The sequence below is a fragment of the Crassostrea angulata genome, chromosome 3 (genome assembly GCF_025612915.1).
Source record: "Crassostrea angulata isolate pt1a10 chromosome 3, ASM2561291v2, whole genome shotgun sequence".
Taxonomy (NCBI): domain Eukaryota; kingdom Metazoa; phylum Mollusca; class Bivalvia; order Ostreida; family Ostreidae; genus Magallana; species Magallana angulata.
Window position 1 is genome coordinate 46,832,712 of NC_069113.1, and position 18,154 is coordinate 46,850,865.

Genomic DNA, 18,154 nt, shown 5'->3' on the forward strand with positions numbered 1-18,154 from the left:
TGCAATACAGAAGAAAAGTTGTTCAAAATGATGTTCTCAATAAAATGCAACCTTCAAAATTTCGTTAAACGGCCCCTATAGGGAGATAGGGGATCGGCCCCTAAAACCTTCTTTCTCATATATCTCCAGAACGGAAACGAAGTTCTAAACACTTGTTGAAAAAAATGTGTTCAGAATTAAATGTCCTTCATTTGAATCCAAGAAAAAGGGACCTGCCCCTTAAATTAGTGTATCAAAGAGCTCTAAAATCTTTTATCTATAGCCCTTTAATGAGAGCCATTTTGTGAAAGGTTATTAAAGTTAGATTAGGTATAATACGTTTATATATCCTAACAATATAATGATTTCCTCTTGCGTTACCCAATCAGGGTTTTTAGGGACCAGAGGTAAACAAGTTTGGTCTTTGCTATCTTAATTGAAAGAAACGCAAGTATTTAAAAAAGCAAGAGAACTTATAAAAAGCAATACAATAAAGCATAAGTTCTCCACTCCTTTTTCCAAAACATGTTTTGTTGTCGAAAATCAAAGTCGATGATGTCATATTTCATTCTAAAAATCGAACGGAAGACCTCCTCGTTGCTCGCAACGAGATCGTGTCTAGTTAAATATCTATTTTTGTGCAATAAAAAGAAAATAAACTGCTTCTTTATGCATGACATAACATTACTTTTCGTGTTGTTTGTTCCAAACATAATGAAATCGTATGATCGGTTAACTTCGGAAAAGGGGGAGGGGCTGTGTGCATAAATCGAAAGTACTGACGTCACGTATTTAACCTAGTTCTCTGCTCAATCTTTCATGAACCAGTCAACCACACTTTTCAACAGACGAAAAGAAAAATACGGTAAAACCAAATCGTGGCCTGTCTGAGTTGGTCGTATACTGACTATCAACGTTGTTTTGGGGTTTCTGGTTATGATATAAAAGACAATAATTTGATATCGGTGCGATGTACACAATGGGGACGCCGGTGAATATATTGACAGCACTAATCTTATTTGTGCTGCTGTCCACTGGATGTGATGCCATTGAATTCACTGTGAATCAGTTTAAACACGCCAAATTAATCAAGAAGGAGGAACTTCCAGATTTCAAGAAAAGTAACACCATAAGCGTGCTGTACTATTTTCTGAAAGGTAAGTTACACACCTGAAGGGCAGGTGTATATTGACTGTTCATTGCGTTTTGTTTAACGTGATCTGTTTATTGACGTCCAGAAAATGAATAAATATTGATAAATAATCTGAACATGTGGAGTTCTAGAATCAATTAATACTAGTACTGTCAGTGTACATGAAATGGCCCAGCCATGCTGGTGCATAAAATATGGTAGACTTACATTTCCAATAGGCCTACATGTATTTGAATGATGCTATCTTTGAGAGTTAAGACTGGATCCTCATGGTATAGCACTTAGTCTAACAGCTTTTCAGAGTTGAGTGAATATTGTCACCCTTGATTAGTAAAGAAGAAATGAATTGGCATTTAGATCCAATTAGTTATAAGAATAGAAGGCAAAATCCAATTTGATCATACCTTTGCTTCAACTTACTTATTTGAGTCTTTTATACAGCAGGTTAACAGTAATTCTTTCATAAACCATCTAATTACATTATTGATTATTAATGTAACATGATGGGAGAAATAATGACAAAGCAGTCCGGGGGTTAAACCTGGGCCCCCTGAATTTCTAGTTGGTTGCTATTAACTGAGCTATCTGGCACTGGTATTCAAATCGGTCTGACTGTCACATCCCCCCCCCCTTCTCTAAATGATCTTCGCCTTAGAAGATCACCCCAGGCTCTTTCCCATGGCAGAAGTTAACCTGTCAGTTCCAGCTTGGTGTTGGTCACAACATCATATGTAGAAAGAAAGGAGGAATGAGCATGATATACGAGGGTTGTTAGGAAATTATTGAGACAACACAAATTTCTCTCTTTCTAAGTGGCGAATCTTAATGAAAATTGGCAAAATCATTGAAGAAACCTAAACGAATAATTAAGCAAAGTAATAATACAAATCATTTAACAGTTTGTTGAAGACAGTACATAAAGAAGTCGGTGGTTGGGTTACCTTGGGCAGGCACAAATTTGGAGTAAAAAAAAAAAACTTAAACATCTTCATTTTACGTGTTGTTAGACCTACAATTCTTAATAGAGAAATCAAATTAGGCAAGTTCATTTATCTATTTATTGTGTAAGTTTACTAGTGTTTGAGTTGAAATACATGTACGAAGAGAGTACTATATAATATATACCCAGCAATTGAAATCTGACTGAGACTGTTTGTTGAAATTTGACGTCAAGGTGGTGCAACGAATATACATAAAATTGGTGATAATCTCAGAAGAAGACCTTTTTTGGCCAGGAAATTGCATAAATAAAAGCTACATATTTACAATGTAAAAAGGTCAAAAGCTTCAGTTAATAGGGGTTTATTAACTTTTTGTTTAACTAGAATTAAAACAAAGAGACTACATATCAAGTATTTTTTCACACAAAGTGATTTTAACAGTTCTACCGGTAACTTCTAAGATATGTACAGAATGAAAGTAAGAGAAGTTTCACAGTAAGTTGACTTTGAACAGAAATAACTTGATTTTTGTGGTTGCACCGGGTCATGGGAAGTACCAGTAGGCAACTTTGTTAGCTTACCAGGAATGAACAAATGATGTCATTAACTTCATAGTTTGTACATTAATAAAAAACATCCTGGTTAATTTTCTGGTGAAATTTCAATGATTAATCTTTTTTCTCAAGGGAGTAAGAGTAAATGTCTCAATAATTTTTGAACAATTAACCCTCATAGATACAATGAAAATATATGGATGGGAAAGAAGAATTGAATTGAATTTGTCCAATTTTTGTCACAATTGATAAGTTTGTAAATTGATATCAAATTTTGTAACAGCTTGTATGGCATACCATACTTGTGCAGTACTAGATGTCTCTCAGTGAAACAGTATATGTCATTTACCTGGCAATTTATTACTCTTTTCTGTTTGCTTGCATTATAACAGGTTGAGTTTGACATATGGTGAACTTGCAAAAATCATTGGCTAAATAGACATATTATATTATGCAATTTACTTTTACATGTACAAAATCAAATACAAGAATTGGAGCAGAATGAACTGCCACATCAAAATAATAGAAAACCTAAGACAATTTAGATGTACATGTAATTTGGATTTCAAGAACATTATACTACATTATACTACATTGTACATTATACTCTGTCTCAGATGTTTATGGTTTTAAGGAGTACATTTTCCTACACTATTCATATTCGTTAATATCTCCAACAGTATTCATTCAAAAGAATGAAAAATTTTTTAAAATTTTTCTTTGAAACACCCCTGTATCATGTCAAATAGATGAAGACGCAGCTAAAAATAAAAAATTTGCCAAGAGAGGTTCTTTGTCAGAAACAATATGAAAGTACGGCTAAATGATAACTTCGAAAAAATTGTGGAAGGTGTTCCAAGAACTGCCGAAGAGAAAAAAGATCATGTGAAGATACAAGTCAAAGAAATCTGTGAAAATTTCCCTGGATAAAAGGAGATGACATGTCAATAAATATTTTTGTCAAATATCTGATGATTAATTTCAAATATATTTTTTTTAATTTTTATTTTAAATCACCAAATATTGACAAAAATGGTAATTAACCTTGGACATTGTATAGGTAGTAATGTTTTACTAAACAATCATAGTTTATTCAAGGTTTGGGAGTATATATGTTTGGCTACATTTTCTGAGTGAAGGGGGTGCAGATTTTGTCAACAAAGTCATTATTAAGCCCAGTATAAAAAGTAAAATAAAATCTAAAGTGTATGTGTAGTATTTGCATAAACAGTTAAAGGCAATGTCAAATTATTTAGCCTTTTCACTTTTAACATTTCATCTTCAAGAGCAGGAGAGAGGCAGAAAATGTCAAGGATAGAGTTTCTACTTGAAAATGGAATGATTTTTAATATTGTGTATAAGTAATTTAAATAATATAAACTTAAATATTATCGGTAAGACCATGTAAAACTGTGAAGCCTTTAGCATCTTTGCCAGACCAATGTAACCCATTTAATGACCTTAATAATAAAGTACATGTATCACTCTGCAATTTTTTTAGATAACCCGCGACACCGAGGATTTTATGCTGAGTATGATAAATCAGCCGAGTACCTAGGATTGTACAACTTGAAGCTGGGAGTGGTAAGTTTGTGTGTCTGGTTCAACAGATTTAATATGCTAGAAGATTCAGGATGTGGTAAATCATTTATTAGGTTGTCTTATGATTATGGTAATGCAATTTATGACTATGCTTAAATCCTGATATGTCTAGAAGAATTTATACTTCTATTAAATGAATAACTTCAAGCCAGGAAGTTTTATTGTATTTAGAAAAATTGGCACTGCATGCAAATTTAACCAAAGACAGGCATTTATGAGCCATTGTATGTTATTGAGAGTTCCAGTTGACTTTATTCAGGCAATGTTTGTTATTTGAAATTGTATTAATTTTTTAAATTACATGTATTACATGTATGATGTATTTCCTTGAAACATGTTTTATATTTAGTAATGAGGAACTTCTGTTAAAAAAATCAAATTATTTTCTGCCTAAGATCTTCCTGGTTAATAAATGTATAGGTTATTGTGACAGGTTTTGAAGGGACGTTTAAATGACCCATTCATGACATACACATTCATGATTAGTGGATACAAATTTATCTTTCACTTGAGCAATCAATCTTTACCGATTTACATCTTTGAAGTTGAATTAATCAAATGTAATAAAATACTTTGAAGAAATTAAAATGTAATTTATAGAACTATGAATGTAATTTGTTGCTGACATGTACCGTCAGGTGTTGATATTCGGGTTGGATTGTTTTTATACTACTGTACATGTATTATAATGAAATTATATAGTTTACCTTAAAGGGATCAGAATTTTATTTAACAATTCTAATCAGCTGTAGTGTAAAGATCAGAATAGGACATAATCATCTGTAACATGTATTTCTTTTATTACTTCTGAAAATATTGTGCAAACATTTCAGCATTATAGATTGTTAGCTTTATACTTGACATTGAAATTGATCTATATTCATTTGATATGAATGATTTTAATTTTTGACAACTCTTGATAGCTGCCCTTAAGAACTACTTGTGTCATAATATTTTGAAAGATTGAAAAAAATGTTAAAAAAGAAAAAAACTTTTTGATTTTTTGACTCATTTGTATCTAGCTCAGATAGGAAGATTTACTGGTACATTAAGGGTCCTCAACACCCTGTGACTTTAACTTTTTACTGATTGACAATTTTGTCACAACATGGGGATTTCAGCCCATTGTGGAACTATTTATATCGTCAAACTTGGGTGTCTATCTCTGTAGCACAATGGGTGTAGCTGTAAGGTCTTCTTACCCATAGGACATATTTTTAATACTGCAGGCCTGGGACTTTTGTTTTTAGGAAAGCAACAAATTTTTAAAAAGTTGATTCCCCCACCCACCCAAGTTTATTTCTTTTCTGTAATTTTCAATTGAACGCTAGAAATCCATATCTCCAAGGAATTTAGAAATGTAGACATGTATGTATAACTTAATTTTCAAAAGATGTGGAGTGCCCTTAAACCATGCACAGATTCAGAGAGTGTCACTGTCATTGGCCCGCTTTGATTTGTTTGTGTGTTGTGGGTTTAAGGGTATTTTTGTTTACTTTTGATAGGTGGATTGCAGAGATGCCGACAATCTTGATATTGATCGATGCTCACAACTCGACACCCCATCCTCTGTATTCACTTATAGCCATGGAAATGATTTGCTGGCCTTGGAGATTGAAACCATGTTTGATGTTAATTCCATGATGTCAAATATTCTTCAGTAAGTTATGTCACTATGTGAGTTATTGGCATTCATTTTCTTAATATCCAGAGAAGCAGTATCATATTACATTGTTAAGTTTGATGCATGATTATCTGTCATAGCTAGCTGTTGAAGTTGTAAATTGCATTGTGCATAATTCAGATACAGTATATTTATAGCTTAAAAGAAAATGATAAATGTTAATTCTAAATATATAAGTCATATCCTGTTATGATAATTAAAAACTAAATCATTTTCGAAAATGAACATCCTTTTTTTTATTTTGCGATGCAAAATTTAGAATACAAATGAAGATTTTTTATTATCGAGAGAACATGAAATTGCAAATGCCAAATTTTTATCAGTTTCATTTAGTTTCATCTATCCCAAAATTATAGGTGAGATATTAAAATCCAGGAGATGTACATGCTTCTCGCAATTTCATGCAGATATTAATTCCTCGCATTTAAATGGGAATTTACAGTACATATTTATTTACAGACTTGTGCTTCTCAGAGAAGTTCCAATACTCCAGAGTGAAAAGGAGATTGAAAGTTTTATAAACAAGCACAAAGGGACCACTGACATTATCTTCTCTTTCCAAAAGGCTATTGGAACTTATGGTAATGTTGATAACAAAAGTTGATTCAGATGTGGAGACTTAATTAGTATTGTTAATATAAATAATACCCTTACATTTGTAAGTTCTTTGTTGTAGAACACCGGATCTTTATGGAGGTGGCCTATGCATTCCATCACAAATTCCAGTTTGCCATCAGCACATCGCAGAATGCAGTAGGCGGACTAGTGTAAGTACCGGTATTGGTCCCATCTTAAAGCTCAGCTGTTGAAGACTAACACAAAAACTTAATGAACATGATTTAATGTAGACAGTTGCTGTACTGTGTACATTTTTGTTAGTTCAAACAATGTTTAATTTCAAAATGTGTGTAATGCAATCAAAAATATATTGCACATTCATACTGATAAGATTTCATGGGGATTTGAAAGCTGACTTAACTGTCAAAATCTTCAACTGTGGATATACCAGTATACAAGAGTTAAAAACTACAAGTTTATTTCATAAAACTGTCCAAACTAATTGAATTTCTTTCTGTTTCAATAGCAAGAATAAGTAACAGAGAAATCCCCTTACTTCCAACGATAGAAAAATTGATATTCTTTCAAAGTATCAACTTTGATAAAACATATTTACAATGCTTTAAAACTTTTTACATGTGATTTGACCATATTAAGTTGATATATCTTATTTGATAGATGACAAGCCTTTCTAAAACAAGTGAAATATTTTATAGTGTGTTTAAACAGTTAATTTTATATTTTTGTTAAGCTAGCTATGGTAAACTCCTTGAGAAAACAGATCATAAGCTGGCCACCATCATCAACTTGTATACCTTTATTACCTGTTCATGTTATGTCGCAGAAATCCCCCTTCAGCTACAGATGAGGCCAGAATATGGATCATGATGTGTAGCCAGGTCCCCAGTCCACAGGAAGATTGCTTCATCAATGTGTACGATGATAGGATGGATCTGTCCTCCTTGGCCAACTTCATGAGGAAACTTGATTTACCATCAAATGTATGTGCAGCCATTCTGTAATGTTTTATGGAAATTTTTCGGCCCTTTTCTTTTTTGGTGGTTTGCTTTGACCCTACTTTAGTTTTAAAGTTAGCTATATGTAATAAACCATTGAGTTCTCAAGGGAGATCAATCTTAGTGGATTCACTGAGTTTATTTTTCACTGAGATTATTTTTCACTGCGATTATCTTATCAAACATAAACACAAGATGCTAGCTTGGCATAGATGATGACATCATTTGGTCGTCTTTAGTGTCTGTATGCATTTTATGACCAGTTATAGGCTTGTTATTAGATAAATCTTGCCACATCTTAAATCTATTAGATTACTAGTATTTAGGAAAATGGAATTCATTTCATATCAAATTCTATAACTTTTTGCCATAAATTTTAAATTGTTGTGGTATTTTAAAAGATATTGAACATCTTGAAATTAAATTCTAAAGTACACTTTACCATGTCTATGTTCCTAAACTTGTGATGAGAAGGTTATGCAATATTTACATTCCAACCCACAGGCACTTGTTTCTCTGATAAAGTTTACCCCCAAAATATTATACACATGTACTATAGGGTGAATTTGTTTACAGAAACCAGGCACTTTTGATTAAAACAGTGATATTAATTCCATGACTCTGACTACAGAACCAACACTTACAAAGCATCAGTTACAAATTTGTGCGCCATTTTAACAAAGAGCTCTTACTGGTATTATGAATTCATGTGTTAATTTTCCTCCCTTAGTTTGACATCCCTGGCAATGGTACCTCTCACCCTTACACCCCTGACCTTGGCCTCCATTTGGTGTACCTGTTCTACAGAGACACCACTAAACACATGGTTCAGGATATTCTTAGAGTCGCCGGGAACCAGTTCCATGGGAAAGCTGCTTTTCTCACCATTAATGTGTGAGATACATATTGTACTTTTATCTTGTAGTGACTAGAAATGTGAAATTTTCTAATTAGCAAATGGTTTGTGTTTTTCTGCTATGAGAATTTCAGTGTCATATCATAGCTATGTTTCCTATATAGTCCCAAAAGTGAATTTTGTAGATAAAAACTTTTTTATTTGTTGTTTTGTGATTTAAAGCACATGTATTTTTGAATTAATTGATTTTGAACCGGGCTTGTATCACTGATTTGGTGTAAGTGCAGCTAAGAACATTTGCCTGAACAAAAACTTAATTTTGCTTTAGAGAACAAACTCTGCCAGAGATGATAGGACTAGACAGTTTCCCTCCTAATACACCAGCTATTGCTGTGCAGTTTGAAACAAAGGTAATCAAATTTATGTCACTTTGACAATTTTTTTTAATAGGCAGTATAATTTGAGAACAGCTAGAGAGAGGGAAGAATTGATTGAAACCTTTGTATGATTTCCATCTTCAGGGTAAACCAGATCTAATGACAGAGGAGGCTTGGTCCATTGATTCTGCCTTTGAGTTCTTTGTAAATAAGCTACATGAGTACAACATGAAACCCAAGGATGGTCACATGGAAAGTCCGAGCGATGTCATGGATATAGGAAGAGACGATGATAAAGTGTTCCCTGATGATGGAGAAGAGAAAGACAGATACAGAGAAGAAGGTGAGTGGGTTAAAATACCCTTGATGTATCCTGCATTTACTGTAAACAAACTTTAATTCGTGATAACTTTTTTTAGCGATTTACCAGAGATAAAATTATTCGCAATTGCTTATTTTTATTTCAAATTGTAGATTATATCAAAAATAATATCCCATAGATATTTGAGAACTTGTTTGCAGTAAGAAATATTTGCACGACAAGGCTCTATCAAACCTCGTCAAAATTTCTTGCACACAAATAAAAGTAGGTTTACAGTAATTTGAGATTTGTGTGCTTTATTGTGTAGTGGAGACAGAGGATGATCATGTAGCAGAGGCTGTACAAAGAGCAAGGAGAATCAAACTGGACATAGAGCTGGCCCAAGCACTGACTGATGAAACTTTCACCTCCATCATTAAAGAGAGGAATATTGTGTTCACTCTCTTCTATCTGCCATGTAAGCAAATTAAGTCATATAATAGATTTGAGTTGGAGCTCACAGGTCACATTCATTGTCATAAGAGAGCAGGATGGTTGTAGCCATTTTTAGACTATAATAATCTCCTTTAATAGGAGAGCTCTGTATAAAGATATTGGAAAATATACAAATTTTATTAAAAGTTTAAATTTATCTTAACTATATACTGTTAATTCCTTATATCATGGGAGTACTTAATTACACGATCCCGCTGTTTTGTATCAAATCGCAAGAATATAAAATCTGAAACATGGAACATTTATCCATATTTCTTATAGTTCCCAACTCTCAGAAAATAATAGTGAGGTTTTAAAATCTGCGAGTGGTGCTTGTCGCAATTTTATGCAGATATAAATTCGTGTTTAATCAGGAATTATGCAATATACATGTAGTCTTTTAAACTGATAACAAAAGCAGCATTTATTTTGTGTTGTTACTTTTGTAAGTATTGTTATCAAAGTATTATAAATTTTGCTAGTTGACCACAGAAGCTTGGCTTTTCTTCGAGCTTACGGAGAAGCTGCCAGGAAATTTGAGAACGAGACAGACCGACCTTTTACCTATGTGAATTGTTATGACTGGACGGATGTGTGTGCAAAGGAAAAAATAACTCAGTATCCAACTCTCAAGATCTTCCACCAAGGAAAGTACCTGAAGGACTATGGCGGGATGATGAGTATCGAGGATGTCATCACTGCATACAAGTTGTACGTGGATTACTGCTTTATGTCATATTACCTAACCAATCTTAAAAATCATGAAGTTCTCAGGTCATTTGAATTGATTGGCTATAGGAAACAACCTTTAAAGAGTTCATGCTTACAACAAAATCAGTATCAAAACCTTAATCTTGATCATTACATGTATTTACTTGTTGGATGGCAATTAAACTGTGTTTCAAATGAATCATGAATCAAAACTCAGTTGTCCCTGGTACTTTGATCTCATCATGTTTTACTGTATTTTTTTTCCATTAGAAATAATGGATGCAAGTTCATGCAGCATTAGAAGTTCAAATATTGTTGGAATGCTGTTTTGTTTTTTTTTTTAGATTGAAGCAAGATAAACCAGTGTCTCTATTGGAGAAAAATGACATTGAGAAGTTCCTAAATGGGATCCTTCCAGATGGATCTAACATTTCAGGGAGTGTTTTTGTGGTGGGTCTCTTTGCTGATGCTCAAAGTAAAGGTGAGAAAGGTTTTTTTTAGACAAATCTTACATATGTAACTCATACTGTATGTATCATTTTTAATTCTATGAATACAAGAGCCATTATAAAATTGTTTCAATTCACATATATTTCTATCTTTTCATTTTGCAAGGTGTGAATACATATCAGGGCGTAGCAAAGAGACTTGGAGATCAGTTCACCTTTGGAATCAACACTAATGGAAATGGAAAAGATTTGTAAGTCATTTCAGCATTTTCTCAATTTATCATGCTGTGAAATAGGAGAAGTGATTCTTTATTAAGATGATTGATTTCTTTGTGTCCATGTTTTTGTTGTTTTTTTTTCACTTAGTTAATGTACAATGTACGATACACTTTTTTAAAATGCAGAAATGAAAGATTAAATCTTGTTTGAATTAGTACACATAGATTCTAAACCTTTTTTACAGTGTACAGATATATGGGTGCAGTGGTCTGCCATGTATTGTTGTCCTGAAGAAGAAGGACATTGTACAACCATATGTGGCTTACAGTGGTGATGTGTCCTCAGCAGAGGAATTGTCCAAGTTCATAGAACAATCCCTCACTCCATCACTTGTAAGTACATTGATAAATTGTTTTACCGGTATATCTATCAACTTTCATTTATTATGCTGAATTTTCCTTAAGTTTATGAATGCAGTCTTATTTGTAAAAATATTTCACAATTTAAAAATCTAATTGCCAAAATACCATTGAAATTTGATAATTAAGTAATGTCTTCATAGAATTCAAAATGCTCAAATATATTGACTAGCTTTTATTGACTTCTTCTTGTTTACTAACTGTAATTGATTAATTTTAATTCATAAATTCTCTATTGACATTCCTAATGACTAGTTCTTATTGAGTATTTTTTTATGGATATGTCTTTACTATCTTGTCCTCATTGACTAGTTCTTAATGACTGTTCTTTTTGACTGGTCTTTCTTTACCAGGCAGAACTGACTCCCTCCCTCTTCCCGCGACTGTACAAGCAGAAGCAACCATTTGTGATCAGCTTTGTAGATGACACGGAGCCGTCCAGGGAGATGTTGGAGCCGGTACAGACCCTGGTCAGGAGTGGCAGCTTCCCCGACCTCATCTTCTGCTCTCTACAGTGAGTACTCCAGCTGTAAAGAAAGTACTGTAAACATTTGGCCGAGTATTCTATTTTATTTGAAGGAAAGTAACTTTTTCCTACTCTGAAAGAAAAAACCACAGTTGTGATACAGTCTGAAAGTTTTATGTCACTACATATTTTTTGTTACTTTGTGTCTAGAGATAATATTTTTAGAGTTCACCAACAATCCTTGGTAAACCAGATTTTACTCCTAAAAGACTGAGTACTGATATTGATGGTGAAGTCATTGATGATCTGATCTCTTGTTGTAAAGATGGACTTGTAGATATATTGAGAAGATTTCTTGTTACAGGTCGGGTGATGGTAACAGCTTTGGTCGACAGATTCTGCAGACCTACCACAACAGCACCTCCTCCTCTCTACCAGCCCTGTCCTATGCACATCTTTCAGAGGTACGACTCTTGGCTTCCATATAATTGACACTTAAAAGTAAATTTTTATGCCGGGCCCCTTTGAAGAAGGAAGGGGCTTATTGCTTTGCAGCTGTCTGTTTGTCGGTCAGTCACTCCACCAACAGTTCCTTCGTAGAGGCTGCACACACTAAAATGAAATGTAGTATACAAATTTTTAATAAGAATATTTAGGTCAGGTTTTGTTTTGGATAGAATTGAGCAATTTTTGACAGAGTTATGCCCCTTGGACTTAAAAAATTACAATCATTTTTCAGTTTTTGTTCATTTTCTTTGCAGAGGTTGCACGTACTGAAATGAAATTTGGTATACAGATTTATCATAAAAATATCTGGTCAAGTTCAGTTTTGGGTTCAATTTTTGACTGAGTGGTGCTCCTTGGACTTAGAAACACTTAATTTATTTGCAGTTTTACATTGTAGATTGTTTATATTTATTTGCAGAGGTTGCATGTACTAAAATGAAATTTTGTATGCATATTTATCATAAGAATATCTGGTCAAGCTTGGTTTTGGGGTATGATCGGGCAATTATTGACAGAGTTATGCCCCTTGGACTTCGAAATGTTCCAATTATTTGCTTTCCATTTATTATTTTTGCAAAGGTAAACATATTTATTACTGATATAATGATATATCATGAAAAACGTGTTTTTGCAAAAGATGTGATGTAGAAGATTTGTGCAAAGTAGAATTCTTAAACTGACAGCTATGGGGTTCTCCTTCTCCCAGTGGCAATTGTTGATTATCCCCCTAGTAATATTAAAGTAATCATTTTATCACCATAGCCTTTACATGTATATCATTTTGACTGAATAAGAAAGTTTGTAAAGCGACTGGTAAACAGTTCATTGTGTGACAGAGTAACAGTTTGTCATATGTTTAACGCGTATGTAAAGGAAGTTTTCTGAAATTATCTTCCAGTTTATGCATAAATCTCTGTCTTGGATTGATATAAATTTATAATTTTTTTTACAGGGTAAGGTATACAACTATATGGACAAGTCCTTTTCTAAGGAGCAAATTGAAGCCTGGCTCAGAGGTATCCAGTCACAGAAAGTGGAAAACCAACCCCAGTGTAAGTCGCTGTGTGGGATCAATGACTACGGTTAAAGATCCCATAGAATTTAAGATTGAATTTTGTGTTAGATGTACAAATATTTTAGCTTCTAGGAAAAAAATAGCATGAGAAACATGGTTTTACCTCTTTTTTCATTTAAAAAATCTTAGGGTGGCTCACTACACCTTGAAATAGTTTCTCAAATCAGCAGAAAATTACTTGATTATGATAGATAGCATGATGGATAAGAGGTATATAAGTCAAAAAGACAGAAAAATTTGCAATTTTGGATAAACAATATATTAAAAAATTTGATTCTGTAAATGTGAACAAATGCCCCAGGCAGATTTGAACTCTTGATCTGCAGTTCAGAGGCCTGATACTTTAACCTCTGGGCTATGATGACATTCAACCAAATCAATTGATACAATTTAACAAAATATCTAAATTGCATCTTGTTTTATTGTCTTAAAAGTATGAATCTAGGTGTAGTGAGGTACCTTAATAATGTACTTTTATGCAGACAAAAGGAGAAAAACCTCCCATGAACAATGTTCCATCTGCTGAAATAGATCTATTACCTAAAGTAAACAAACATAGATTTTAAGAAAACTTCTTATCCCCGTTAAAATAATTCCGGTAGTTCACATAATATAATATAGAATAAATACATATGATATTTATTTGCCTTATTACTGGTGTAGGAAAAGATTGCATGATTGTTTGAATTTTTAACTCTTATTTTGTACTTTTTTGTTTCATAGTCTTGTTAAAGGATGGGAAATACAAACCCAGACTCCAGGGATACCATTTCCTGGAGTTTATCAAAGAAGATGAGTCAATGAAGCACAGGAGAGTTCCAAACAACCGGGATCCAGAAGTGGAGGTTGCTAATATCCACGGAATAGGTAACACTGATGTCATGGAATTGTTTACAAACTAAAAGCATATTGTATGGAGCACTAAAGCATCAATTTTTCATATGAATCATTTTGTGATAAGATTTACTACTCCTTCAAAATTTTTGGTTCTAAATGCCATAGATAAATAGATAATTTTTATTGAGGATAAAATATCTTATTTAATCAAAAATTGACAATATTGTAATTCCAATTTTATGTTGTCATGGGGGGATATTATCCATGCAGGCTCAACAAACATTCTTGTATACGTTCCCCCCACTGAATTGCACCAATAATAATATAACTAACCAATATAAATCAAAACAAACCCAAGGGGACTAAATGATGAATATTAGCTAATTGTTCAGGTACATTTGTCTCATTTACTTTTATGTAGAATCACTACAAGTGAGGTTAGGGTTTCATAATATTTGATTTGCTTGTATTTTAAGGCTTTGACAGTGAGGGTAATGAAGTTCAACATCAAGAGGAAGGCCCAGGGAGGCCCGAGGTAGTGGACGATTCCGAGGTTTGTAGATACACATGTAGTTAGGATGGGATGATTGTCAAATTGAAATGCACCAAAATATAGGGATCTGTTAGCCCTTTGTGAAGCATAAAACTGATTTTTTCATAACTCAAAGATTTTTTCGATGCATATAATAAGATGCATAATGAATGGATATACTTTTGATATTGAAAGGCTTTATTTCTTTTTATATTTATTTACCGCACATTGAATGGAATAGTAAAAAACACACAAATTTAGTGTTACAGCATCTTTTACACATGAAGGCGAACAGATTTTCATCAAATCAGATAACAAATGACAAAAAATTTAAGAGAAAACAAACTTATTTTGAAATTATCAGATAATACTTATATTTTTAAAAAATGAATCCAGATTTTATTCCTTGGCACTCCACTAAATGTGTGTACATGCACTTGACAATTTTGTTTTCCCCACACCAGGTAAGAAAGGAGCTGATAGATTTGCAGCAGTCCCGACTCTATCATCACGCCAAGGAACGACACAAACCTCCACACAAGAAGATCTCTGATGACCAATCGCAGACAGTCACTATACCAACAGGGGAGGAGCCAGAGGGCCCAATCACCCCGGGTACAGACGCCAGTGGTACAGAGGACCCAAACACCCCAGGTACACAGGGCAGTGGTGCAGAGTCTGGATCCACCCCCTCATTCAAGAAACCAATCATCCATGAGGATTTGTGATGTGTGCATGTGATCTAGTTCTTGGTAATTTGTTGATTGTTGTTTAGTTTGATGTCTCTCACCATTCCAAATCTAACCATTTTGTTATTGTTTATATTTTATTTATATCGAATATCATGTTTCCCTTTTGGATGGCATTCATATGAAGTGATTTAGTCAAATGAAAGGAAGTATTTTTTATCACATAGCTGTTACCTTTTATAGAATAAGATCAAGTTATAAAATTGTTTTTCTTAGTGCATTTCCTATTATAGATATATGATTGTACATTCAATTTATTACATTTACACGCAAACATTCCATACATCGTAAATGAACATGTGGATAATTTATTGATGTTGCATTTAAAACATCAAAGTTCATCTTAAACAACAAGTATTTAAATGAAACATAAATATTTTATTAAAGATAATTAAACAGGGTAATACCGTAAGTGCAGTTCATTTTAGTATTTTTTTTTTTATCTGTTATGTCTTAATGCAGTTTTACCTGCTTTCAAGAGGAATTTTGCTTTAACAGATATTTTGCTTATTTTTAATAAAATAAATAGGTAGGTGAACAAAAAGGACACTGAATCTCCAAGACCAAAAACATAACAGATAAATCACAATTACACAGTTAAAAAAGACAGCTTCCCACTTCTAACATCTGCACTAGCCAACGGTTTACTATGCTCTAATGTAGATGAGTACATTACAGATTAACAGTTGTACAATACAGGGGATGTTTGCTTGTTACCATAGTCATTTGAGTTGCTCAATTTGTACTCTTGATCTTTTTTTTCAACTTGCATTTCAATTTCTATAAGTTCAACATTTGTTAGTCAAGGTAATAATTTCTTAATGTTTATATATTAGTTAATTTCTGTGCACTTTTTTTTAAGCTTAAACTTTAAGTTTGTGAATTTGAGAATTTCAGTAATTCATTGTGGGCTGATGGGGGGGGGGGGGGGGGGGGAGTCCACGGTTTTTTCCACCCCTTTATCCCCTTCCCTTAAAAAAACCCACCCCGTACTAGAATTTATATTCTTTCAGTAAAATCTTTTTCTTGTAAGATGTAAAATGTAATTTTTTTTTTAAGTGCCATACATCAACATGTTTTAGTGATAAAAACTGTGCATTGAGTGTCAGTCATTAGTCAGTTCTTTTCACTAGTTGAACTAGATGAACCTTTTGTAGTTGTCTTTTATTCAGTATGTACTTTGTTGTAGTGTTTATACTATTCAGTTAGTGGCATTTCCAATGCTTAGTGATGTACGCACATTGCTTAACTGGACTACTGTAAGTTTGGATACTGTATATATCAAGCGTAAAATTTTGAGAGTTATTTGTAACATATTTTTCTTTTGTTATAAAGAAATGAACAAAATGCTTCATTCGTGCATCTAAAAACTTCTTTTGGAAGTTGTGTGCACATGGAGGTTGATTTTGTACTCTGTATTTCTTTTTCTCCTTTGGATAGGAAATCAAGTTAGCTTTTATTATACTTTAAGACTTTACATTATTTACGTGCATTACTTTTGATGTTTATCTTTGTGATTTAAATTTACATCAAGACAGCTGTGCATTATTTAACTATACATTGTAAGACTGACATTGCAGATGAAAAAAAAATTGAAGTTTGAAATAGTTAAGTTGCTGTCATCATGCTTATGAGGGTATCATGATTGTGGATTTTTCAATGCATGAACTTCAGTCTAAAAATGGAATACTAGTAATTGCATACTAAAAACCTTTGGGATATCATTATTTAGAATTGAATTGAGTTGTGTGTCTTTGTTTGAAATTAAGGTGCATGCGTGAAAGTTTGGGCAACATCATTTTTTTTTAACTAGAAAATGTCAAGATTATCCATCATTATGATATTGTTTGTTTCATTGCAGCACATTTAGCCACACAATCTGTGATTCAAAGCGAATGTCCACATACAAAAATGTCATATTTACAAAGAACAGCACACTTTTTACTTTAAGTACGGTTCTACATGTACATGTACTACCAACTTTATAGTTTGACAGTTTTATGATGTTTCAAAGTGACATATGTATTTGGATGACGTCAATCAAGAGTCCTCGAACCATGACTGTATTCAGAAGTGAGTTGGAAGATAAAGAACATTGCATAATTATTTGTTTTTCCCTGTTTGAACTTACATTGTATTTTTTTTATTTTATTTCCTAATATATAAGATTTGTTTTTGCAGTTTTGGGTACTATTTCAGATTTTGTTTGGGGATTTATTTATCAGTAATAAAGATATATATCTGTTCCTTGTGTTTGTTTGTTTTAGTTTTCTTCTTAAGCCCTTGTAAGCTGATATGACGGGATTGCAAAGAAGAAAAAGACTTGGAATGAATATAAAATGTTTCTTTCTTATACATGTATTCATAATTTACAACCACTGGTTTGTTGTTATTAAGTTCTCTGTTGGTTGGATATTCTTAGCTGCATTGCTATATCACGAGACATTAGCTGAATTTCACAATGTTCCCTTCATGGCTTCTTGTAGCAAAGTGTAATATAATTACATCAACGCAAAATGTAATAAACTCCCAATATTACATTTTGGGTTGTTACATTTGGCTTTGAGATGAACGCAAACTGTGGTAACGCAAAATTTAATCAATTTTTTCAGAAAAATGTGATGGTGATTATTTTGATATCCTTCGGTTTTGAAGTGTTTATTGCGTCTTGCAT

General features: G+C 33.0%; 1 protein-coding gene across 1 annotated transcript; it reads left to right on the plus strand.

The window, feature by feature from the left end:
• The first annotated feature begins 792 nt into the window (after window positions 1-792).
• Window positions 793-17,725, plus strand: LOC128177190 (thioredoxin domain-containing protein 16-like). The gene is made up of 20 exons (XM_052843784.1): window positions 793-1,136; window positions 4,129-4,211; window positions 5,735-5,889; window positions 6,373-6,494; window positions 6,590-6,680; window positions 7,316-7,472; window positions 8,218-8,381; window positions 8,672-8,753; window positions 8,865-9,063; window positions 9,350-9,499; window positions 9,999-10,227; window positions 10,572-10,708; window positions 10,843-10,927; window positions 11,140-11,287; window positions 11,668-11,828; window positions 12,145-12,244; window positions 13,240-13,339; window positions 14,086-14,229; window positions 14,676-14,752; window positions 15,196-17,725. The coding sequence occupies exons 1-20, from the start codon at window positions 950-952 to the stop codon at window positions 15,457-15,459; spliced, it is 2,835 nt and encodes a 944-aa protein (XP_052699744.1). The 5' UTR covers window positions 793-949; the 3' UTR covers window positions 15,460-17,725.
• Window positions 17,726-18,154: the final 429 nt, after the last annotated feature.

What these genes read in the sequence shown, in the direction of transcription:
- LOC128177190 (XM_052843784.1), top strand. Translation starts at nt 950, where the DNA reads ATGTACACAATGGGGACGCCGGTGAATATATTGACAGCACTAATCTTA. An exon ending in ACAACTTGAAGCTGGGAGTG is followed by an intron (nt 4,212 to 5,734) that starts GTAAGTTTGTGT and finishes TACTTTTGATAG; the next exon opens with GTGGATTGCAGAGATGCCGA. An exon ending in AAAGGCTATTGGAACTTATG is followed by an intron (nt 6,495 to 6,589) that starts GTAATGTTGATA and finishes TCTTTGTTGTAG; the next exon opens with AACACCGGATCTTTATGGAG.